At 41.1% G+C, this 24,809-nt stretch overlaps 1 protein-coding gene across 6 annotated transcripts in view; it reads left to right on the top strand.

The window, feature by feature from the left end:
* Positions 1-24,809, top strand: part of KLF12 (Kruppel like factor 12) — a 254,581-nt gene that overhangs the window by 184,368 nt on the left and 45,404 nt on the right. For 5 of the 6 annotated variants that reach the window (XM_021417390.1, XM_021417433.1, XM_021417400.1 and 2 more), the window contains one exon: positions 6,003-6,062. The exons of the other annotated variant lie outside the window; for it this stretch is intronic. In XM_021417390.1, coding sequence (XP_021273065.1) covers positions 6,003-6,062 — 60 coding nt within the window. The remainder of the gene's footprint in view (positions 1-6,002; positions 6,063-24,809) is intronic. 6 annotated transcript variants of the gene reach the window in all.

Raw genomic sequence — 24,809 nt, forward strand, 5'->3', positions numbered from 1 at the left:
TGAAGAAACTGAACCAGCACATCTAAACTTTGCGCCTATGCCACTACTACAGAGTATGATCTCTGCTCACATGCAGTTTCTGTGACTCAGCAAAGAACTGCTGATTTCTTCTGCACTGCATCTATCCTGCACTTTACAAAGTTATTCCTAGATCTGTACTAACCTAAAAATGTTATTTTTTTATTCTGCATGTGTGACATGCTACCAAAAAAAAAAAAAAAAGTTTAAGAACTTGATGGGTTGGGCAATAAAATCAAAGGATGCCATTCCATGCATGCACAGAAGTGCTGGGAATTTTGGTGTGGAAATCTGCTTGCGCATGTCTCAGAGCCTTTTGCCAAGAAAACAGATTTCCCATCAGCCAGCAATCATTAGGAACAAGTGCCAGGTGGACAGCAACTGTAAATCAAAAGCAGCTTCTACAAAGAAACTGCCATAGCTGCCTGCTTTGAAGGGATGGTATTGCTTAAATGACAGTGTATTAGGAGATGGGAATGTCGTCAAATTATTTCCTGAAGAAAGCTAGTTTGAAAATAAAAATGCTTTTAGCTTGATCTACGCAGTATTGGTTCTTTTCCTGCGCACCCTCTAACAGTGAGTTACAAGTGGCTGTTGCGTAGATGAATCTAGAGCAAGGAAACATTGCCATTAGGAAATCTGTCCTCTCTTTTGAATCACTTTGAAGTACTAGGCATTGAGCTTCACTAGATATTTTACCACATCATTACTAGGACTAATATTTTCATTTAAGAGGAATATTTAAATTAAATGTATACTAAGCTGGAAGAACCAAGGAATCCTGGCTCTTTTGAAATTCAGAGGAGTTTTATCATTAATTTCATTGCATCTAACAATCCTAAAACCATAACAGAGGTCTGGATACTAAAAAGAAAGAAACACTTAGAGTGTTTGGGGACCAGTATGATGCAGCAAGACAGTTATTTGCATCATGTGTGTCTATAGATACCTTTCTGTAAGTCTCTTTCATTATCATTATTCATCACAAACAAACTTTCAAAGACCTTGTTTTCTAGCTTTAGTTCAGTATCTATATTTGATTGTTTCATATAATTGCCTTCTAAAAAAAAATAGATTAAATTTGTTAGTTAATCTTAATTTTTGTCCAAGAAGTGCCAGTCATTTCAAGGTAGCTTTCAAACTTTTCCATTGCTGGGATTTTACATTGCTATGCATGTTTACACAAGTGTGCCTTGGAATAAAATGCCTCAAAACAATATAGTATGATTATAATTCATACAGCATTTTTTATCTTTGGAGAGCTTTGCAAACATTAACTAATTAAATCATACGGGTCCCCTGAGTGTTCAGATATTATAATTTATCCTCAGGTTAGTGACTTGCTTGAGGCCGTGCAGCAAAGCAGAGGGTGAGCTGAGATCAGGAGCATCTGCCTTCTAGTCTCATGCTGAATCCACTGCACTGTATTGCTCCAGAGTGAAGCTCAAGTCATTAGTGGTTAGAGATGTGAAATGCATTGTATTGATAGAGGCAGACATTGTGTAATTGCTTCAAGAGCATGACACTGAATATGAATTATAAATAACAATATGTGTTACCGCTACGCAGTTAGCAGTTTATGCACCTATTTGACAGGAGTTTCCCCAGTGATTCATTATGCAGCTTTTTCTGTGTTTTCTTTCTAAATCAACTCTGAAAGTGCAGGCAGAGCTGCATGCGTTAAGAAGTTCAGAGCTGCAGCAAATATTCATCAGTGTGGATTAGACAGCACAATTCTGCCAGAAAAAGCCATAATAAAGCTACTTCAGTGAACTGCTACCTTGACTAACTGATAAGAAGAAGAACAAGCATTGTCCTCTGCTGTCATTTGAGCCAAAATTACTTCTTTTTTCATTATCTGGATCAGATAAGTTTTTATCTTTCCTATTCCATGCTCCTGTTCCTGCGATTTTGTGACAGACAAACATGCAGCGCAATTAATTCTTAATAGCAGTGCTGATGTATGGAAAAATGTTTCCTGAGTGTTTAGATCAATACATGCAAGAACATGAAAGACGTGTGAAACCCAACTATGTGAACTGCTTGCAAAAGAGGGCACTCTTAAGAGGGGAGCAGTTTAGCCAGGCATAACTGAATAAGCGTGTGAATACAGGAACCTGAAAGAAAAACAGTGTATTTTTTTTCTACTGTTTTCCTCCTTCACAATGGGGAATGGTTGTCCCAGGTTTTCCCCTTTATTAGTTCAGTCCTGTTTCTCTAAGGGTGACTCCACCACAACCTCATTTCTCACAGCAAATTCTTTTTAGGCTTCAGGTAAGGAGGAGTGAAAGGAAGTTCCCGGATAATGGATATGTAAGAAATGTTTGTGCTGAGCCCTTGTGCCTTAGAAGTGTCGTTCTTCATGTGCATGTGGCTGAGGACATCACCATTACTATTTTGGGCACTTTAAGGCAGGGCTAATTGGAGCTTCAGGCCACTAAGCAGATGAAGTTACTTTAGCCAAAATGAAAGGAACTGAAGGCTGAAATAAGAGGTAAAGCAAATCAGTGGCTGAGATAACATCTGATCCTGCGGTGCGTCAGAAGTAGCAGTGGTCACAAATGGCAGAGTCAGGGTGGGCACCTTCTTTGTTACAGTCATGGCAAACAAAAGATGCATTGAGAATGAAGTGGCAAAACCACTCTTGCTTAGCCTGTATCTAAGCTCAAGCAGAGTGTAGTGGGCTGGCAGGCGCTGAGGTCAGAGACTGCCCTGAAAAATGCTCATCCTGAGGCTCGTCTACAGAATCTGCTGCATGTGGAAACCTCCCGCGTTGCAAACAGAGCCTAGAAATGAAATAAACTGGATGAGAATAGGACCTGCCAGCAAGCACAAAAAGAAATACTTGCATTTATTCACTTGCTAAAAGCTAGTAGGAGTTTCAATCTTTTCAAAATATCTTTCTCAAGTATTTGCATCAAAGATTCAATATTTAGCATAGGATTGGGATACTGCAGCATAAACCAGAATGCTGTCAGGCAGATAGCTTCACACAATAAGTTCACAGGAGGAACTAGAATAATGACTGAATATACACAAACCTCTATCAAAAAGGTTTCATCGCGTTCCCTACCAAGTGGGTGCCGTTCTGTAATGGGAACTTGCCTGTTAATATACTGCATGGCATAGAGGTAGTGCTAGTCCTGTATGCTTGCCGCGTGCATAAAATACTGCATGTACTCAGATCTGAGATGAACCATAACAACATAGGTATTGAGATGAGGTGTGCTTTGTCTGCTTTAGGGGGCTTGGTGGAGGTGTTGGAAGGTTATAAAATAGGTGTTTGGCTCCAGCAGTGTTTTAGAGCATGTATACAAGGCATCAGCACTCTCTTAATATCATCAGTGAAGTATTAAATGCTCTGGTTCTCTGCTAGGTATGTGACTGCGGTCATCTCTCTGCGGAGCTTTTGACCTGTTCATTAAAGCACAGTTTGGAAAAGAAATGTCTACGTTGCCATCTTCCCATTGTGGAAGACGAGAGACCAAGCACTTTGTTCAGAGCTGACCTGTTTCTACTTGTTTTAAAACCCATCCTTACCTCTTCCTAGCAGCCTCCCAGGAGGAGATCCACTCATTTTAATGATGTGATGGCCAGTGGCAGTGGTGGTGAGCCACTCACATCTGGCATACAAACCTAGCAGTTAGCACACTAACTCGGGAAGCCAGATACCTAAGTTTGCCAATTAACGAATGCAAAGCTAGGATGTGAATGATAGCTGGGAGTGGCTCACAACATCCTTTTCCTCTTCTTTTTCCTCCTACACTGGTATTTTGGATTGGAAAGTGACTATTACAGATCCTGTTTTATGCTGATTCCATGCTGTCAAGTCTGTTTTAGCCATTTCCAAAGCAAAGAAAAGCTTCAAGCCCCAGAATCAAGAGTTGGGCACTTCTTCAGGCTCAGAGCAGCGGGAGGTGAGTGCTCAGCTGCCCACACAGGATGCTTCTCTGCATAGGCCAGCACTTTAATGCCATTCTTTGCCCAGACATTTCTCAACCTCCCCAGCTTTCTGAATGGTATTTTAAGGTACACTTTACTCTGAAGAAGTGATTTATAATCTCTGTTTGTCCCACTCAGATATTGGTAGAGTGAGAGTAGGGGAAACAGCTGGGGCAGGAAACTCATTCTCCTTCTCAGGTTGAGTTGTGGTCACTTGTGAGCCACAGCCACTTGGCTTTCAGGCCAAACAAAGAGGAACACTGCAAGTGTTAGGTGTCTTTTGGGCTGTTCGGAAGATAGATTTTTCTGGTTGCTCTTAGCTTCAGTGCCTAGATACTGGAGGTTCTTACGAGAATTTTAATTGTCTGCTGAATTTCCCATTGCCAGAAATTCAACATGCAAATCTCATCCTCATCAGCAGTAATTTGGTCTACCCTGTTGCTTATGTGTTAAAAATGGAGCTTACTAAAGGAATTGTACAAAATTTAATCGTGATATCTGGGTAATGTATTGCTGTCTGTATCAGCTGTGGGAATAAGTATTTTTCCCAGACCTGAAGAGAACTAAGATTGTTATGAATTAATTGACGTGGGAGAGAATGATCGATGTCATAGCTTCCAGTTACCATTTTTCCAGTACATATTCATTTCAGTTGAGGGCTAATGGAGTGGAAGAGATTTTTGTCCAGTGCCTTTGATTATGTACTGGTGCAACTGTAAAGTAAAATTTGTACCTGGTGATATCATGAGACACGTAGCTCAGATACGCTTCTGAAGAATGCAGAAACTCTATATACAAGGTGGAAAAAGAGTGGAAAAAAATTCATGCTGTGATAGAGCTGATTTTGCTACGAAGATTCTTTGCATCATTTTGTCATTTGAGTAGCAGATTTCTGTCATTACCAGAAATGAGTCATTTAAGAAACAGCAAAATCAAACACTAAAGAAGACAAATATTTACTGTACATTTTGGAAGCGAGAGAGGTTTGAAAGATGGAGTGCAAAATCTTGGGAAAAAAATAGGTTATTTCTAAACATTGAGGTTCCAAGTTAGGCCACAGTTAAGGGCAGTTAAATAAATCAAGAGAAGTCACTTTGAAAGTTTCCTTTTCACTTTCAACAACTACTATGCCAACCTGGCCATTTAAAGTGATTGCTGTAAAGGATCCAAAATATTTGGAGTGCATATGCATTCAACTGCTAGCGTGCTAGAATATTTTTTATAATTCAAGTTATTATTCTGATATTTTTGCTGGCGTCTTGGGTGTTGGACTCATGGTACATTTGAGATCTAAACTACAGAGCAAAGGACTGAAGGGGGTTATTCATGGACTTGGCTTTATGCAGATCTTTTTTTTTTCTAACATTGTGGAACTATTTCAGAAAGCCAGCTGTCTGATGCTTCTTGTTTGAACACATGCAGTAGAACAGAATTTGTCAGTAAAAAGCACTACTCCTTGCCCAAATCACAGCATAAGAGCTTATATAGCTATTATGTAGTATATTTGTATTGTTCAACATTCCAGATAGTATTCTAGCACATTATCTGTTTTCCTTGGAGCCTCAGTTTTAAGTAAAAAGCGTTTATGGCTAATTTTTTCTACAGTATCTTGGGAATAATGAAACAGCAGAATTTTGGGAGAGGACATTTGTTCTAGCCTCTGTTCCCTCTTCATACAATATCTGCCTGCTCTAAATTCTCATTAGTGTTTTCTTCTGGGTCACTGATTATTTTTTAATGAGAAAATGTGTTTCACCATGATTTGGAGTGACGACCAAGTGACACCTGGGCCCTTAAGCCTTGACTCTGCTCCCATGCAAATTAATGGCAGAGCTCTTAATGACTTGCTTAGGTATGAGCTGGGGCCTCTACAGAGTAATTTTAGTTTAAGGAGGAGTTTTAAGTGAATGGGAAAATCCTGAGTCCCTTCCATGCTGAGGCTCTTTGCTTACTTTGCAGTAAGTGTTCCCCAAGTTTGTCTAAGTCCCCTGCAATTGTCTGGGGTAACTTAAAATTCCTAATTGTCTGTGTTCAATTTCCAGAGAGAGCATGTGGGGCTGTGCCAGGTCAGCTGCTAACCCTTTTCGTTTTTTCAACTCCAGGTATGAAGCATTTTATTGTGTATTATATAATGTTCTGTTTTATTGACAAAGACTAGTAGCGGTACTTTTCAGCTTTATTTCCCTCTTCATGTCATGGCTGGGGAATATGTGGGGCTGGGCAAGGTCCAAAGTTGACTTTTGGTTTTGGTTTTTATTCTTCGGGGCTTGGTTGGTGTTGTGCATTGTGGGAAAACTATTTTTTCCCCTAATCCTAGTAAATAAAAAAACAAGAGTAGCAAAAAAGAATCCTGCCTGAGGTTTGATAATGCAATTGAAAATGTCCAAAATAGCTTACTGAAATTGAGTAATACCTTGCTTTACAGAAGGTCAATGTGGATCTAGATAACTTATGTTCTAATGGATCATTGTCAGTTACCATGAAATAGTAGACAAGCAAAGCTGTAAAATGCAGGAGGAGGTTTTCGCAAACATCTCCTTGTTTTTTTGTTTTTTTTTTTAAGGATGCCAAAATTCCAAAACTTTACTGTGTAATATCTCTAGCAGATACCATGTTTTAGAGTGCAGTTTCCAGCCAAGTCTAGTGAGAGGTTCCAGCAAGTGCTGTAACGCTTTTTAACACCATAAGGTGCCTCACGTTCACCTCACCTGCACAAATATGTCATATATGGCAGAACAAGGGTACCAATGCTGACAGGGTTACTGTTTTTGTTGGTTTCATTGCTCTTGCTTTATTGGGTTTTAAAATGGTGTGCAATGAAATGTCCACTCTTAGTGTGCCTGCTTGTTTGTTCGTCCTCCTCCCTTCCTTTGTTTTGTGGCCCTCTGGAAAGGTTTCTTTGGAGTTGCATTTATTGTGTGACAAGTGTTAGCCCATCAACTCACTCATGGACTGTCTATGGACTACCAAAGGAGAAACAACTTTATTCATTCACTATAGGCAAATAAGTTGCAGCAGAAATGTAATTCTTCACATTTACAAGTAGATGTAATCTTTGTAAGAAAATTAAGAAGATGGCATGTTTAAGAGCAATTACACTTTCAAATTGCTAATGAGTAGTCAAATACAGAAATCGTTCCTCAAATCTACTCATGTCACCAATTTGCAGTTAATTGCAGTACAACTAGTATATTTATATTAGAAATTTGCAAGATCTTATTACTCAAACATTTTCAAAGTAGCAACAGCAACTTCTTTGTTAAGGCCAGTACAGAGCTTTTAAGTTTTTCTTTGAAACAAAAATTATTAGCAGAATTTGAGAATTGGACGCCTTGAGAAGATATGTTTATTTTAAAATAAAGTCCTTAGATATGATTGAAAACATCAGTCTAACTTCAGAAATGATTTTGAAGAGACTACTAATCTCCCAAAGTCTGTTGTTTTTAAATTAAATATGTATTTCATATGCAATTTTGCATACAGACTCTCAGCCACAATCAGAAACAGCATTCTATATAATCACCTATTATATTAGTTTCCTGTCTTACAGGAATTACTGACATTTTTTTTGTCCAAGTCTGTTATGTTGTCAACAATTTGCCCAAAAAGTTGGTTGTGAATTTACATGTACCGTAACAAAGAACGTGAGATCCTACTAGTAAGACCCCTAACAGCATGCTTATATAGGTAAGGTTATAGGTAGATGAAGATGGCATGAAACATCTCATACACCATTTCTGCCACTGCAAATCTGTTGGCCTGACTGGCATGAGATGAGTCTGAAATGCAATATTTTGGTGAGGCAAATAACTGCTAGTAAAGCCATAAACTTGCAAAGATGATACAGGGACTTCTCTGTCTTTCTTAAATAATGGAGCAAATTGTTCAAGAAGGTCACATCTGTCAAACCTTGCTTAGGCCATGTGGACTATGTGCAGAGTGATATGGGGGAAGTGAGGCCAATGAGATGAATATTTAAGTAGGTGTATCACTTGAAATTATGAAATCCTGTGGTTCATTTAAAATTTCTTGCATTGCTGGGAGTATTTCTCACAGCTGGTCTTGCTTCTTGGAGTACGGAACCATTACTGTTTAGGAACAGTAATTACTCGTCAGAAATGAGCTCTGTTACAACTAAAGACAGTTATCTGAGGCTATGTGTTTCATTTGAGTGAAATTTTATGCATCCCTAGCTCTGTTCTTTTTTCAGTTTTTTCCTGTTCAATTACATTTTTCCACCAAATTTCAAGAAAGCTATTTTTTCCATAAAATGACACAATGATGGTATTTTAGTTATGAAAGCACTTAAATATTTGCAAATATTTTATTTTCTTTGTGGCAACAGGGGGACAGAGTGGATCATCAAATCCTGAAGAAACATTTTTGTAGGTTGCTTTCCACTCGTTATTGTGCTCATCAAATCTGTTTTACCCAAAACTGATCCTTCCCACATTCAGCATCTGCTGACCTCCGTGGATGGCTGCAGGCTGAGGCTGTTGTTCCAGTTCATAGATACCAACTGCTCTTTTCCTGTAATACACTGAGCATTTTGTCCATACTTCCTCTCCTGATCCAGAAGTAGCCTGATCCACCATTTCACCGTTCACAAAGTGATTTTATATGTGAATCTCAGATGTTGGCAGGCACAACATGCCTCTTCACCCTTGGTGTCTTGCAGACAGTTCTGATTTTGGTCTTTATAATTCACCCCGTTCTACTTTTTAGCACCTCATTCCACAGATTTGGCCAGATGGGAGATGTTTGGCAGCTGGAGGACCCAGATGCCAAATTCTGGAAAATAGCTTTCTTGCATTGGCACATGGATTTGTTGCTGGCTTCTTGGCTTGCACCTCAGCTAGCTTCTTGGCTAGCTATCTAGCTGGCAGCTGCAGCACTGCCTCTGGGGCTATCTTACGGTCAAGCTGCTATGGAGTTGGATGACTTTCCTGATCTGAATCACCCTGCCTGAGTTTCACCTTAGTTTGCTTTGAGTCTCCCCTATTAAAAGACAAACATTTGTGCTGTTGTGTTTTATTCCTGCCATTTGTAAGGCTTATTCAAAATAGATCTCATTTGTCACCGGTTTTAAAAGAAAATAAGCATGGCAAAGTACACTGTTTCACTTGTTGGGATTCCCATTAAGTCACTTGGAATTTAAGGCCTAGCTAGGTACTTGCAATTCATCTCCCAGACCAAATATTAACTGCAGAGCACAGGATTTTAAAAAATAAATTCTTGTGTCTAAACTTCGATTGCTTTCAGCCATGAGTGAATCTTGCCTCTGTTGAACAGAAAAAAAAATGGCATATTTGGGAGACAATCTCGATCATTTTTAAGGAAAAGAAATAAAGAATAATGCTGATAGTACATAGAATGTAGCTGCCAGAAGAAAATGCTTACTCTTCTCTTTGCCTGATTTGGAATGTCCTCATTACATACTTTAGTTTTACCTTAGTTGTTTTTGTTGTTTTGTTTTTGTTTTTTTTTAATGAGGTAATGAAAAATTAATGCATCTAGGATAGCCAAAGCATTTGAAGTAATTCCTTAATATATCCCTATATCTTTTCCTCCATGCAGCTCAATGCATAAACATTTCTTTCAGTGGGAAAAACTTCAAAATCAGGAGGTCACTGAGATTCCAGACACTTGCAGTAAAGTATGGATTAGTCAGACTTGCTATGAAATTTTCATTCCTTCTCTTAGCTGTACTGAGATCATGTTGAGCCACACTGGAGGCAATGGTACCTCTGTTTCACACTGATAAAACTTTTTACCCTGTAGCAAAAAGTACTTGTGCCTGGTTTAGACACAAACTTTCTCCGCATTGTTTATAAGTTCTGGAGGGTGATCTGACCCCTGAAGCAAAGCGCCAGGATTCCTCATTAGAGTAGCTGCAGACTCACACCTCAGGAGTGACCAAAGAAAAGGCAGATCCTCTCCTTCTTATTTAGTTGTATACTTCTCTTTCGTGACTGTCTAGGGAGCTTAAATGCTTTCATAGGAGTACAGCCCTGTTACATTGGGTAAGTTGTTAGGGCCTGCAGAGGGGACTGGCAGGAACTAAGAGCATCTTTTTCACTTACAGAAGATCCTTACAGCCTTTTTCTGGATATAACAGAGTGGAGATTATTCTTTTGAGAAACAAGCTGGTAGCAGCAACAGCAGTATGTCCTTTTGCAGAATTTTGTTAACAGCTTGTCAAGTGAGGCCTGAGTTTTAGGTTCTCAGCACAAGCATCACAGATACATTTTAATCATTAGGATCTTTGGCACAGGTCTTACCATGTGGGATATTTGGGGAACAGTGGAGCATCTCCTTTCTTACTGAATGTAGAGCATGGTATGTACAGCAACACCGGATAAGATAGAGAGTGGGTAAGCAGAGCCTGAATCCTAGCTGAATGTAGACAGGACCGTGGCTATAGGCTTAGTTCCCTGAAGCAACATTAGAACAGAAGCAGCCCCAGGTAGTGAAACAGAGCTTCCACCATTTCCTACTTGGAGCTAAATGCCCAGATTTCTATTACGAAGCCAGGATTCCTCTTTCCTGCCCAATTGTAGCTTTGTGATTCTTGCATTCCTGGCTGTAGAGTAACCACACTTCCATGGGCACTCATGCAGAAGATCCAGAGTCCTTACAGCCAGGTTATTTCTGGGATGGGGAAATGCTTAGTGAACTCGTCTGTCTAAGAAGGACCTGCAACCAAAGTCCTTCCTTCCCTGGCTGAATTACCTGAACACACAGAATCACAGAATCACAAGATTGGAAAGGACCTACAAGATCATCTAGTCCAACCGTCCTCCTACAACCATTACTACCCACTAAGCTCCTAAATCATGTCTCGTAACACCTCATCCAGACATCTCTTGAACACCACCAGAGATGGTGACTCCACCACCTCCCTTGGCAGGCCATTCCAGTGCCTGACCACTATTTGAGAAAAAAAGTTTTTCCTTATATCTAATCTAAATGGGTACAGGGCAAGAAGTTGCCAGTGCCACTGCCATCAAAGCTCTGCCTGCATTTGGGGGTTCTTCACAAGATGTAGGCAAAGTTCAGGATGTTGCCTTTGCCTGTAGATGGAAAAGGGGCCCCTCCCAGAATGAGTATATGTGAACATGTTTTATACTTTGGGTAAGCGCCCGAAGAAGCTCCTTGGTAACAGGGAAGGACTCCACAAGTTCAGGAATGTGCTGGGTAAGCCTGTTTCTGGGACAGGGGTAGGAATGCGATCATGAATCTAGGAAGGGTTTTGGGACGCCTTCTTCACATATCTCACTTCTAAAACTGTATTTTCTTCTTTCAAATGAGCAGTCTCAGTGCTTTTTAATGTAGTAGAATTAAAGGTATTGTACCTTTTTTTGGAGGATTCCTTTTTCCTTGTTTACCTGTTTCTGTCCTTTGTCTATCAAATAATGGAACTGGCTGTCCAAAATTTTTATATCTCAGCCACAATTTCTGTCCTATTAAAGAGATTCTTATCACTTTGCATATCTAAATCACTTTGGAAATAATATATAAGGTAGAGCAAGTCCTCTTTTAAAAAAAAAAACAAAAACAAAAAAAAAAACTACACAACAAAAATACCCCGACAATTATTACCTTGTATGCATTCTTGTCAAGTGGAAAAACAATGTATGCTAATCATTAAAAAAAGGAAAATAAACAACTGCAAAGATGGTTTTCCCTGCCTTGCACTTCTAGTACAGTCTGCAATCCAACAATTCTTAAAAAAACTTTTTTAAACATTCATGCTGCCAGGAGGTTGCTGTAAAACATTGTAAAACAAGTAGAAGTGTTTCTCGTAAGGCCAAAGTGACCGCAAGGGATAAAAAAGATGACAGAGCAAAAACAAAATGCCATGTTTTGTTTATCAACAACTTTTTTTTGCCTAATGGCGGATGCTTGGAAGGAGAATCTGTTTACTTCTATGAAAGGCTTGCTTGCTTAGGGTTTGCTGAATCCCAAGGCAAAAAGGCAGCACGGCTCCCAACTTGCAAGCTATTCGCTGTGTGGTGAGCTAAAGCCATTTGTGGATTTGTATGTTGCATTTTGACGTGATTAAATGTTGTAAGACTATTGATTTAATGCTGGGGATTAATGATGCTGAATGAAAGAGCATCAAAGAATAAAACGTGTTTACATGCCTCATTAAAATACCTTAAAAAAGAACTGGAGAACCTTTTATTGGATAGGAGTGAGAGAGGAGCGGCACAGGATCATTCATACATTCAGCATTGAAAGGAAGCTGAATTAACTTCTTTAGGCATAAAGAGAACGAAGATGCGATAAGGATTGACTGTACCTTTCTAAGTGCTTGCGTTTGACTTGTTATTTTGGAACAGAGGATTAAAAAGGTTTCATTATCAGTTGATGCAGATCTGTTTTACTGACTCAATCCAAGCATGATGTTTAGCTGTGATTAATGAGACAATCTTTTAACTTGAGGACTTGTTGGTGACAGCATGTTAATAAAGGACAAGACCCAAAGTTATTCACTGCAACTATGGACATGAGATACAGTAAAGACAAGAACAGGATTTGCTACTTTGAACTTGCGTAATACCTCTAGATCTATTCGCCTTAGCATATTAACTCAAAAACCATCTCGTAGTTATCTTGAAATATATGTGGTGCTAATTGGTTTCTATCTGCTCTCTGCAAATGTGCTTAATGGCTGTCTAGATTCATGGCTCATATCTGGACTTGCAGTTAGGTGTGACATTTTGTTTACCAAAATAATGGTAGATGAAGATGGAAAAGACCTATTTGCTCATTAAATCCACTCTGTTGAAAGCACTGTATTGACTCTTCCAGCAGTATTAAACTGTTAGTATCCATGATGCTAGCTGGAAGGCCAAGGAGAAAATGCATTTCTGCTGTATCATCTGTGGAAAGGGATGCCTTAACAATCAAGTTAGCACGTGAAATACTTGATGCCCTGAGCTGGAGAAAAGTTCAAACATACAGACTAATACAGCTGAGTAAATATCTGGCAGGGCCAGCTCATGCACACATTGGTTTTTCTCTGCTGATGCTCTGATTTGGATTAGCATATGTGAGATGAATTCAGCACTGTGATACAAACTGCCGTTTGTCCCAGAAGGGGTAGAAAGATTATCCAGGGTTCAGGGCAGCGTAGGGGGGTTTTGACAATGTAAGATTTATTTTCTTCTTCACTTTCACTGCTTACTATGGGACCTGAAATCCGTAGTTACAGAACAAAGTGTCTGAGCAGTCATGGAGCTTGCGCAAACCCAAGAGAAGAGTAATGACTGTTCCTCGGAGCTTCCTGCCTCTGTGCAGGTGCAGGAATCGGGAGTGCCTGAATAATTCATAATGTGCAAATTAGCTCCAGCTTGCTCCCACTACTTAATTTTTTCTTCTGCTTACCTACCTAGTTGCTAGAAAGAACAGAAATAGAGGAAGCTGGTGAAACTGGGGAGGGCAGGGGAAAAAGTGCTGCAGTTTAGGGGCCAGAGTTGCAGAAACAGCTCAGTGCTGGGTGTGTTTGAAGTGCTGGTGCTTACTGAGGGGTTGGAATCTTCGCTATTCATTATTCTTGAAGGGTTTCCTTAGGAAGCAGTGAACTCTAAGAATCCACTCGATTGCTTTTGGAGAGGAAAAATTTCCTTTATTCTTTAAAGTTTTTCCTGCTTTTATTGTGAGTGTTGCTAAGAATTATTGTTGGGAGAAAGAATAATCTCTTAGAAGCCCTTTTAAAGCCTGTTAAGCTGTTTGATAGAGTATGCATCTCTTATGTCAAAATGTGTCTGAACTTAGAGGTCTAGAGAAATTCCACTAGAAGTTTCAGACGTCAGGATGGTTTCTGCTTGGAGTAAATTTGGATTCCAAGAACTTGTATTAAACTAGCTGTATCTGAGTTTTCAGTGTGTAATCAGTGCCTGTATTTTTGTCAATCAAAAGGCAAAAATTTGAAATTGTTTCAAAGAGTTAGCTTCTGTCTGGTTTCCTAGCTGTTTTGGTGTTTGAGAGTATGAAACGGGAGGCGAGTGGTGCTTACTCCTGCTGTGTGGTGTTGCAGCTCATCCAAACACTATCAATTACAAGATATTGCTGAGCACTGTTTTTATGGGAGAGGGGAAACCCGGACACAAAGCTGTCAGCGATCTGTGACCATCCATGTGTCACTACACGGGATGGAGAGACAGGTTGTTTCTGCTGCCTATCTGAATGCCCATTTGAAATCTTTCCTTTAGGAAGTGGAAGGATGCGGCCTCCCCAGCAGGAGCAGCAGCAAAGTAGGTGGTTCTCCACATGGGCAGGTGTCTGTGTGGAGGGAGAACTACTCTTCATGTTTTTGCTGTGCTGAATGTGGAAAGGGAAAGCAGAAAGACCCAGCAGAAAAAAAAACAAAAGCTGCTTTTTTAGCTGCTTTTTTGTGTTGTGTTGTTGGTGTTTTTTTTCCCCAGATATTCCTCCTCCTTCCATCCCCCACCCCCTCCCAGCTCCCACCCGCAGCAGCCAGGTCACGTTGCCATCATCTGTTTTTGTATTTCCCTCATTTGAGTAGCTGGAATATGAGCTGGCTCTCATTTCTAGCTGATTCTGTCATTTCCGCTAGGCCTCGGCTTGGGCGGGCGCCAGGGCCAACAGGTGATCCTCGGAGCTGCAGAGCAGCAGGAAGGAGACCGCGCGGAGGAGGCCGCTCGCTGGAGGGGCTGTCTGGCCCCACTCCATCTTGCTGTATAATTAACACCCCCTCTCTCGCCCCCCCTATACCGAGCAGAAAATCTGCAGAACAGCTCAGCTGCTGCTGCCATTGTAGGGAAAATCTTAATAAAGAGCTCTGGAAGAATAACGGCTCTGCAAGTGCAGAGGTGTGCTAGGCCTTGAAGAGAGCCTGCGGCTGGCCCTCTCTGCTGGGGAGTGCAGTGCATGCAGACTTTCTTATTAGTGCAGAGCCAGTTTGGAGTGAGCTGCTAATTATATTGAGCTTTTTTCTAAGAGCAGCAGCTTGTGACGTCACGTGGAAATTATTTGGGTAGGGACGGAGGCTGTAGTTGGGAGGGGCTATCCCCAGGCAGAGAGCTATGGGCAGCAGCAGTGCAGGCTCTGCCATCTCTGGGCTGGGGCCTCAAGGAGCCCTTTCTGGTGCACAGGAAAAAAGCTTCCAGGAATCCTCAAGATAACTCTCAAAGATTTTTAATTATTTATCTATTGGAGGAAACTCCTAAAGGATTCTTAAAAAAAATAAAAACAAAGATGTACTTAAGAGATGTCAGTACCATAGCAAAACCCACTGTAAAACATTATCTCTGAGGCTTAGGTTAACCCCTTGGCTTATCCCATCATGTGAGATAATGTCCCTGGAAAGTTGAACTGCGTGTTTGTATTTGTGAGGCAGGCTGATGTCTTAAGGTAGACGCATGGTAGCCTTAATCCTCTGTAAAATAGATGATATCTCGAATTCTTTCTACTTCATACACATAGAAGCTAAATTGTCTCTCCCACCTGTGGAGTCAGTGTTTGTGGTTTGAAAGCTGAAGGTTGTATATAGACAATGTATCATTTTCTGTCTGCGCATTTGCAAGGAGCTAGGCTCTTTCAGCACACCACAGCACATCTCATCAACAGGGAAAGGCTGCTGGGAGAAACAAACTGGGAAGCCTTCACTCTGCCGATGAGGGTGAGGCATTGCAGCAGCTCTGCACAGCAGCAAGCCTTCGCGGTGCCCTACTCTTCTGGCAGTACAGAAACCAGAAACACAGCCAGTAGTGAGAGCAAGCTCTGCAGTGAAACATCAACATATTTAGTAATGCTTCCAGGAGCTAGTCGTCTGCAGGCCTTTTAACTAAGCCAGGAATCTAGTATTTAATTCTTTGTGAAGGGTGCAATGCTCTGCCCTTTGTCAGGCATCTGAAATTAGAAGAGCCCTAGCAGGGACGCATTGTGTCCCAGGGGTAGTTTGTGAGAGTGGAAACCTGAAGGTGTTCCAAAACTGTGAGTGCAGTGGGTTGTTCATGAATACACAATTTACTGCCCTCAGACTTGTTTCCCCCCTGCTGAAATGAGCACTGATGGATACTAGCATCTTAATTTTTTTGCCCCTCTCACCTCTTCTTTTCTCAGTGCTCATTCACTGCCTTTGTGCCTTTCCAAAACCCCAGGTCTATGAGTCTGATAGCAGGAACTGAGTTGTTTCCATCAAAACATACTGAATTTTTCTTTTCTCTGTATCTGGTGAGATGTCTTATTCTTAGTGTTTGCAGTTGGTCGTGGACAAACCTGAATAGTCCCTGCAGCAGGCTCTGCCATCCCTCTTGCATCCCCTCGAGTTAAGGGGCTAGTTGGAATACTTTCTTTATCAGACGTTCACTTGCAGGCTTGTGACCTCTTCATACACCCCTGGGCGTGGAGTAGAAACTGATACAGCTGGTGCAGGCAGGGTCACTAGCTCAGTGACTGCGTTTTGTCAGGATGTAGCAGTACTGGTTGGGGAGACTGCAGAGCCTACATTTGTCTCCATGTAGCCCAATCCAGACATAGGTCCTCACAGGGGTACTGCGGTCTGGAGAAAAGCATCCTCGGTGGCTCCTGGAAAAATCAAGTTTTCCGATGGGTTTGGCAGGCAGCCTGGAGCAGATCCATCCCTTACGCCAGCCTTGTGGATCATCACCCCTTGCAGTTCTCCCTCCTGCTGCAGCTCATACCTTACTATTAATAATAATCTGGAGGCACCAGCAGCATGCTTTGTTCTGAGCAGTATGCAGCTGCCAAAAGAGCAGGGAGCTGTGTGACAGCTGTTTATCTACTGGTAGATGTATTTGGAAATGAGCACTCTTGTTCTTCCTGATCATTCTTTTTAACGCACCTTACTCTCTTTTGCCTCCTCCCTGGGCAGTCCCCAGTGCACTCGGCAGACAAAGCATGTTGCAGTTCCTCCAGCAGAGGACAGGAAAGTGCTGTTAGGACACAGAAGTATGAGAACAGCAGGTTTACGTAGCATCAGAGTGCTTCAGCTATATCAGCTACACCAACAGGCTGACCAGTACCCAAACAATGAGTCCTACAAGTTAAATGCGGAGCCAGTAAGAAAAACACATCTGTTGCAAGCTCTTGTAGCTTAGTCTGCGAGTGTGCAGAGTCCCACTGTGTGATCTGTCAGTGCATTATGTTGTGTGCAGGGATGTGAGCTGCTCCTGTGTGTTTGGCATGGTGTGACTTGGCACAGAGTCATAGACATTATCATGCCACCACTGTGAAATCAATGAAAGCTTCAAAATATGGGGCTGCTATTTGCTAAACTGAAAATCCTTCGTGGTCATATTTACATTGGAACTGACAAGACTTTCAGATAGATCTATTTGGGGACCGCAAAAACTAAGTAACGTAAGATATGGATATTTTATTATGGACTAGCATGCTTTTGTATGAAAATGTGGACTAGGAAAGCACATTCACCAAACATGCCATCACAGGGATTCCTCTGAGCATGAGTAAGAATTGGTAACGTTTATTGAACCTGGTGTCTTACAGGTCTGTTTGGTGTTATTATTCATGTTATCTGTTTGATCCTTCAGTAACTGTTTGGTGTTATTCCTGTAATTCATCTGCTTTCTTGTTACACCACCTCTTCACGTACTTTCACCTCATGCAGTTTCACTGTTTCACTAAGTATTAGCTCACTGTGCATGCAGTTTGTCTTTTTAACTGCTTTGTGAAGTACCAAGTGCTCTTTTGGGTGCCATAGATGTAATAATAATAATAATAATTTGCTAGGTGCACTGTGTCAGGTTTTTCCTGCATTGTTTGTTATACAAATTAAGGGTGACTGCTGAATGCTGATAACTCAGGTGTAAGATAAACCTCTAACGCAGGAAAGGAAGAGGTCTGGTTTATTTATGAGTGCCCTCAGAAACTGTCTGCCTTCCAGTGTACCCATACTTTTCCAGGACAACGTATTTTCCTCAGATGCAGCATCACCAAAAGTCAGTAATCATCAGGGTTAAATTGCTTCCAACACAAAGGTAATGCAACAATCTCATTACACCAATCGTCATTTTGATTCTTAATCCCACCTTGTTTAGCTTCTCACTGCTTCCTCCGCTACAAATGTGGCAGCAGACAGCTGCCACTGATTCTTGAAAAGCACAAAAAGGCATCGCCAAGAAAATCAATTGACTGCAGTGGCTGTATTAGCCAGAGATCTCACCTGAACCAGAAGTAACCAGAGGGAGGTGAAAAGTAACGGAATTCTCCAGCAGACCTCTGAATATTAAGGACGTCCAAGTAGTTTACAGAAGGTATTCGGAGTCTGCTCATGTTCAGATCACACTGCCTTGTTTTCACTGTGTGTGCTTGCAGCCGAGGCAGCAGACGGGAATTCTCTAGCTTTTGCACTTAACATTAGATATGTAATTGGGTGGAGAATTAATGTAAGCTTAAAATAATTTAGTTTCATAGTCATTATACTCGTTCGCTTTAAATTATTTAGCTTTGTGTCTCCAGTGTCTCCCCAAAGCCCTGCCATTACTGATCTCCTGGCTCTCTTTATTAGCTTGTATTTTCTCCTAAAAGCAAGGCCTCGTGTACAGTGTAATTATCCAGCAGCGCTGATTAACTGCATAATTCTCTTTTCTGTAAAACTGCTGTGTAAATTACTTTTCATTTCACAAAAATGACTAGTATGGCAATTTTACAGAGGGTTTTTTGTTGGTGGCGGTGTTTGTTTTTTTTTTAAGTTCCCCTTCCCAGCCTCCTTCTTCATCACTGTGTCATGGTAAGAGATCATTAAGTACTGTTGTGTATAATCTTGGTGCAACGGCTAAGCCATACAGTAATTTCAGTGGAGAAAATTAAAGTGGTTTCCATGGTATTGTCACTTCTACCACCAGACCCGATGAATAAAAGTTACTAAGACATCGTACTCTCTTCAGCTGGGGATGTTATTAGGGAAAATGGTCTTAACACCAAGGTGAAGGAAACTCATTCATTACAGTCAGGTGATGAAATCTCAACTCTTCTCAACTTTTCACATTGCCCGTTACTGCTTCAATCACCTTCATAGCCATCACCTTCAGTCACCTTTGTAGCATGTCCTATTGATTTTGGCTGTTGTCCCTTTCTCAAGCCTGAACCCACATACCTTGGCAGTGGCTCTCTTCCAGCATCTTGCATTGAAACCAAGAAGCCTACCCATCATCCTTCCATCATCCTTCCATGCTTTTAGCTATTTCTTGCTGCTCCCTACACCTGCTTCGTAGGCAAGATGATACTTGAAAAGATGGCATGTCCTTATGGAACTATAAAATATTCATACATAGGAAGTGGTACTATGCTCCTCGGTCTGTCACTTGGATTAGGCCTGAACAAAAGAGTGGACAAAGTACAGCAAGAAGCCCTGCCTTGTTGGATAGTCAAATTGTTGCAAACTGAACTTTTTCCTTTCTGAGTGTGATTCCTTGGATTTACAATTTTAAAAGCTGTCCTTTGTTGCACGTGACATATATTTGTAAGTACCTCGAGGAATATGAGATGTGGCATATGAGGGCACTTCACTAAAATTGGTGTTTGGTTTCAAAAGTGTATGTTTCATTAGTGTGTTTGTAGAAACAAATGGTCAGTGTTGAGGTTGGTGCGTCACTGGATCACGTTGCCCAGAGATGTGGTTGATGCCCCATCCCTGGAGACTTTCAAGGTGAGGCTGGATAAGGCCCTGGGCAACCTGATCTAGCTGTGGTGTCCCTGTTCACTGCAGGGGAGTTGGACTGGATGGCCTTCAGAGGTCCCTTCCAACTCTAAGGATTCTATGATTCTATGAAAATCTAAAATCCTTCATACCAAGTCAGTCCAAGCAGAGCTGGTAGGCTATCTAGCGTGTACTGAAAGAGCAGAGCAAGGTTGGTATTGTGTGGTTCTTCCTCCGGGTTACATACTTCTCCACCCGTCCATCTTCCACTTCACATCTTGAAAGAATCAGTATTTTAGGCACCTTCAGACTCTTGAGGCTGTTTCTGGACCTTAATGTTTAGTATTTGTAGGTGATCCCACCCATTATGATCCTCCTTCAAACCCATTTATTCTTTTGGCCTCTAGAGTATGCAGTGGCAATGAGTTCCAAGTATGTGTTGCATGAGAAAAAAGTTCTTCCCTCTGTTCAGTTTAAGCCATCAGTTCTTAGAAAAAATAGTGAATAGTCACTTCCTGTCGTTACATTCTTGGCTGTGTAGAGCTCTGCGATCTCTCCTCAGTTATCTCACAGATTTGGCGTTCCCAGAGTAGCGTGGTTGTGGGCCAGCTGTCAAAGATGTTGCTGAAATAATTTTCACAGGGGGAGTTTTCACTCTGCACTCCTCCGTGAGACCAAACTAATCCTAGGTCTGACAGCGTTTCAACCTGTTACTAAGAATAGGATAAATTAGAGAAACATGCTTCCCACTACGCACATGGAGCTGTTCTATCACTTTGTACATTCAGAGCATTGCTACAAATCATTTCTTGTGGCACGAATAGTTGCCAAGCATGAAACTGCTGAAATCAGAGTTGTTTAGCTGCTCTCACCATTTGGTTGTAGTGAGTCAGTAACCTGTACAGCCCTTTACTTTTTAAGTATGACAAAATGATATGTGTTGGTGCTTGAGATTGTAGCATATCCCTCTAGAAGTAATTTTTGCAGTGCCAGGAAGAACTCGGGTTGCTGTGCCAATTGTTCTAATTAGTTCTAAACTTCTATTTCTAGCCTGTGTTTCTGGAATTAATTTGTTGTCTTTGTATATTGTTTTATGTCTTCTTTTGTTTAATCCCATAGATCTGCGCTCTCACACTACGTACCCTTTCGTTAACATTCTGTGTTGCAGTGAGTTACAGCAGTGAGCAGATGGAGTCAGACAAATCAGTATTTTTTATAATAATAATTTTTTAAAGTTGCTTTACTGTGTCTAAAAGTGCAAATATGTATTTTGCAGGTTTTAATTTCAGTTCCTGAATTGCAGGCTTTAGCTGCTTGTGTTAAAAATGAGCCCGACATTGTTATTTCTGTCCCTTCTAGTTTCAGTGACCTTAACAGCCAGTATTTTTGTTGGCACACAGTTTGGGAAATGAGTGCTGACATAGTAAATTAACATTTTTTCTTCAGTGTTTTTCATAACTGTTTTCCATCAGGCATTTGCAATACTGTTATTAAGTGTTTAATTATACTGAGTGTAGTTAGACATCTGCCGCATTTGTCCAACTTTGAAGGGAGAGAAGTAACCACTTCGGTACACTCCTTTTTTTCCCCTTAATTCCACAGCACCTATGCTTTTGATAATGTTTTCTTCCGTTAGTTTATTATCACAACAGAGAGATCACTGTCTCCAAATGTACGTAGGCCATCAGATGAGTGGTTGTCAATACTGAGGACAGATTTTTGTAGGACGTGAGAGGATGTTATTGCTGAGTGCACTGTAAACCCTGTATTTCCCTCTCTCATGTTTCAGTAGTACAACTCTGTACTGCAGAAGGGATTTACATCAGTATATGTAATAAAGAGTTGCTCTGCATAGCAGTCTGCCCCTTTTAATAGGCAGAAAAAGACACAAACATGTTGCTTTGCAGCAAGGATTTGCTTAATTGTAGCAAAGGGAAGGCTGTAAACCACGCTAAGTCATAAAGGTCACAGCTTCTGTGAAAAGTTTCTCTATTAATAGTCTTCAAGTATTTTGTTTCTGCCAAGATAGTGCTTAGAACCAAATTAGTCCCTCATTACAAGCCCGATGCATTGAAGTCAAGGGTGTATCAGCATGACCTATGTTGCCTCCAGACACCCTCCGCGGCCCCTCGCTCAGACTGTGTTTTCATAAATGCATGTATGTGGCAAATGCAAGCAGACAAATGACTAAGCGATTTGTTGAGTAATCAAACAGCCTGTTAAAGAAATGAGTCTTTTTATTTCCTTTTTCTTCTTTCTTAAATACATTTCCCAAACCGCCACCTGGTTTATCAGCTACGTGGAAATAGTTGCCTTGATTTCTCAGTGTCAGCTCTTGCCTGCAGTGCCTTCAGTATAACAGCTGAAGACATTACTGTCAATAAATATTCAATGCTTCTCTCAGTATGACTCCTTTTGCTAGTTAAGTAGGGATGTGGAGTTTTTTCTGCATTTAATGGAGTGAGATGGACATCTCCATCCCATTTTAAGAAATATATGTGTGAGATACGTTAGGTGAATTATCCCAAGAAATGCCAGTTATCCCGTGTCGCTCTGTCCATTGGCCATCAAAGGAATCTAAGCAAACTACTTAAGTAGGTTAGAACAGGGTGAAAGAGAATGAGTTTTGAAGAGGACAAGAGTTTGAAGGATCTGGAATCATACACCTTTGTGTTCAGTCGGTATATGGGACGGCGACTCAAGATTTCTTACTTGCCATAGATCATTTCTGTTACCTTAGGTGTCTTACGCCTTGACTTTTAAGGATCTCTTATTTTCCATTGTAGATCATACCTCTTGTAAAAAACAATAATTGAAAAAAAATGCAGATAATTACTCTGTTATGCCATTCCTTTGTCTGAAAAATGGTAATAACATTGCCCATCAGCCTCATTTGGATATTGAGAGAATCAACAGAAATCCAAACTCAGTTCAGTTATTATGTTGATTCTCATAGTAAAGCCTATGAATTATAGATAAACCTGATAATTGCAAAGAATGAGAGAAGAAAGTTTTACCACTTTGTTTGCTCCCTCTACTAGCACCAGAATGAATTGTTCATTACTATCGTCCTAAGGGTGAGACCACTGGTGATTTCTGATGTTGTCATGAATTGTGTTGGGTCCTTGAAATACAGTTTTTAAGTGGCCATACTTCACATGTGTATTCTGAATTGTGTGTTAGACCCCAGAATAAAGATTTTTATCACAATGGTGCAAGTGCATTCATGCAAGCTACCCTTTGTACCTTGAGGGAACATCTTTAACTTCACTGAGGTCCCATGTAGTTGTTGTGGTAGTACTGGTGTGGTGTTACATCTGGATTGCTTCAGTTGTGATCTGAAAAGGATTTCCACCTACCTATGCTCTTAAATTTATTTTAAGTTTTCATGCTTGAGTCCTTTAGCAGTGACACAACTTGGTGATATTAATTACTTTTCAGAAAGTAGCAGGTATGCCATAATTACATAGGTGAATGGGCAGATCTAATGGGCAGTGTGGCCACGAGTTTTGGCCTCTTCTCTTACGTGGGCACTGGTGTTCAGCCAACTGTTGGTAAAACACATAGGGACGGCAGTAGCACATGTTAGCTCCCTAACCTGCCTCTAGTTAGGGTTAGAGGAGTGCTAGCAGGTCAGGCACGTATGGCTTGGGGTGGAGGGGGAAAAAAACAAAATACTGACTTAATTACAAAGTTGGCTCATTTCTGCTGTATCAAAAAAACACACTGGAAAATATTATGTAATGACCATGTAAATAGTAATGGTCATCAAGCAGAGTTTAGGAGGAGACCTGCTCTTCATTCAGACATAATAAAGTTATCTGATCCTGCTGAAGAGCAAGTCAGAGATGAATTCAGAAGTTAAATTTTTATTTTCTTTGGTGTTTTTGTATTTCATAGAATCATAGAATCATATAATGACCTGGGTTGAAAAGGACCTCAAAGATCATCCAGTTTCAACCCCCTGCTGAGTGCAGGGTTACCAACCACTAGACCATGCTGCCCAGAGCCACATCCAGCCTGGCCTTGAATGCCTCCAGGGATGGGGCATCCACAACCTCCCTGGGCAACCTGTTCCACTGCATCACCACCCTCTGAGTGAAAAACTTCCTCCTAATATCTAATCTAAACCTCCCCTGTCTTATTTTAAAACCATTCCCCCTTGTCCTATCACTATTCATCCTCATAAGCAATTGTTCCCCCTCCTGTTTATACTCTCCCTTCAAGTATTGGAAGGCCACAGTGAGGTTTCCCTGGAGCCTTCTCTTCTCCAAGCTGAACAAGCCCAGTTCCCTCAACCTTTCCTCATAGGAGGGGTGCTCCAGCCCTCTGATCATCTTAGTGGCCCTCCTATGGATCCATTCCAAGAGCTCTGCGTCTTTCTTGTGCTGGGGCCCCCAGGCCTGGACGCAGTACTCCAGATCGGGCCTCACAAGAGCCGAGTAGAGGGGGACAATCACCTCCCTCTCCCTGCTGGCCACTCCTCTTTTAATGCAGCCCAGAACATAGTTGGCCTTCTGGGCTGCCAGAGTACTTTGTGGTACTTCTTAGAGTACTTTTTGTGGTCTGTAACTCTTAAATTCCTGTTTCTCAGAAAATGTTCCTTCTCATAGAAGAGCATATTCACTGACTGCAAGCAGAGGAAGATGAAGATTTTAGTTTGCTGTATTTTTATAGCCTTTGTAAGTCCAGAAGACCACGTGTTATGTATCACAGCAAGGTCCATCTTTCTTAGCCCCCTTACGATTTCTGGGGTCTGAAAATAGCATCTAGGGGACTGAACTGTGTCTTCCCTTCCCCTTCCCCTTCCCCTTTCCCTTCCCTTTTCCCTTTCCTTTTCTTATGTCCCTACATTTCCTTACCAGTAGAACAAAAGATCACAACGTGTATGCAGTAATCCCCAAAATGCTGACAGTAAATATGAACTCAGAAGTGTAATAGCTTGGTTTTGAAAACATGTGCATGGAAAACTGCACAGAGGGGACTGATACAACTGCAGTGGAGTAGTTTGCCTGAATGAAATTGCTTAGGTGCTTGAGGGTTCACGGAATCAGACTCCATTTGTGACAGATGACAGATGTTAAGGAATTTAGATATTTCTGTTTCCATTTGATGCACGTGGATGACAGAGAAGTGATTATGTCCAAGAGCACGTGGAGTTGGAGGAGATATAGCACCCTACCAAATGCTCATTACA

Source organism: Numida meleagris, chromosome 1 (assembly GCF_002078875.1).
Source record: "Numida meleagris isolate 19003 breed g44 Domestic line chromosome 1, NumMel1.0, whole genome shotgun sequence".
Lineage (NCBI taxonomy): Eukaryota > Metazoa > Chordata > Aves > Galliformes > Numididae > Numida > Numida meleagris.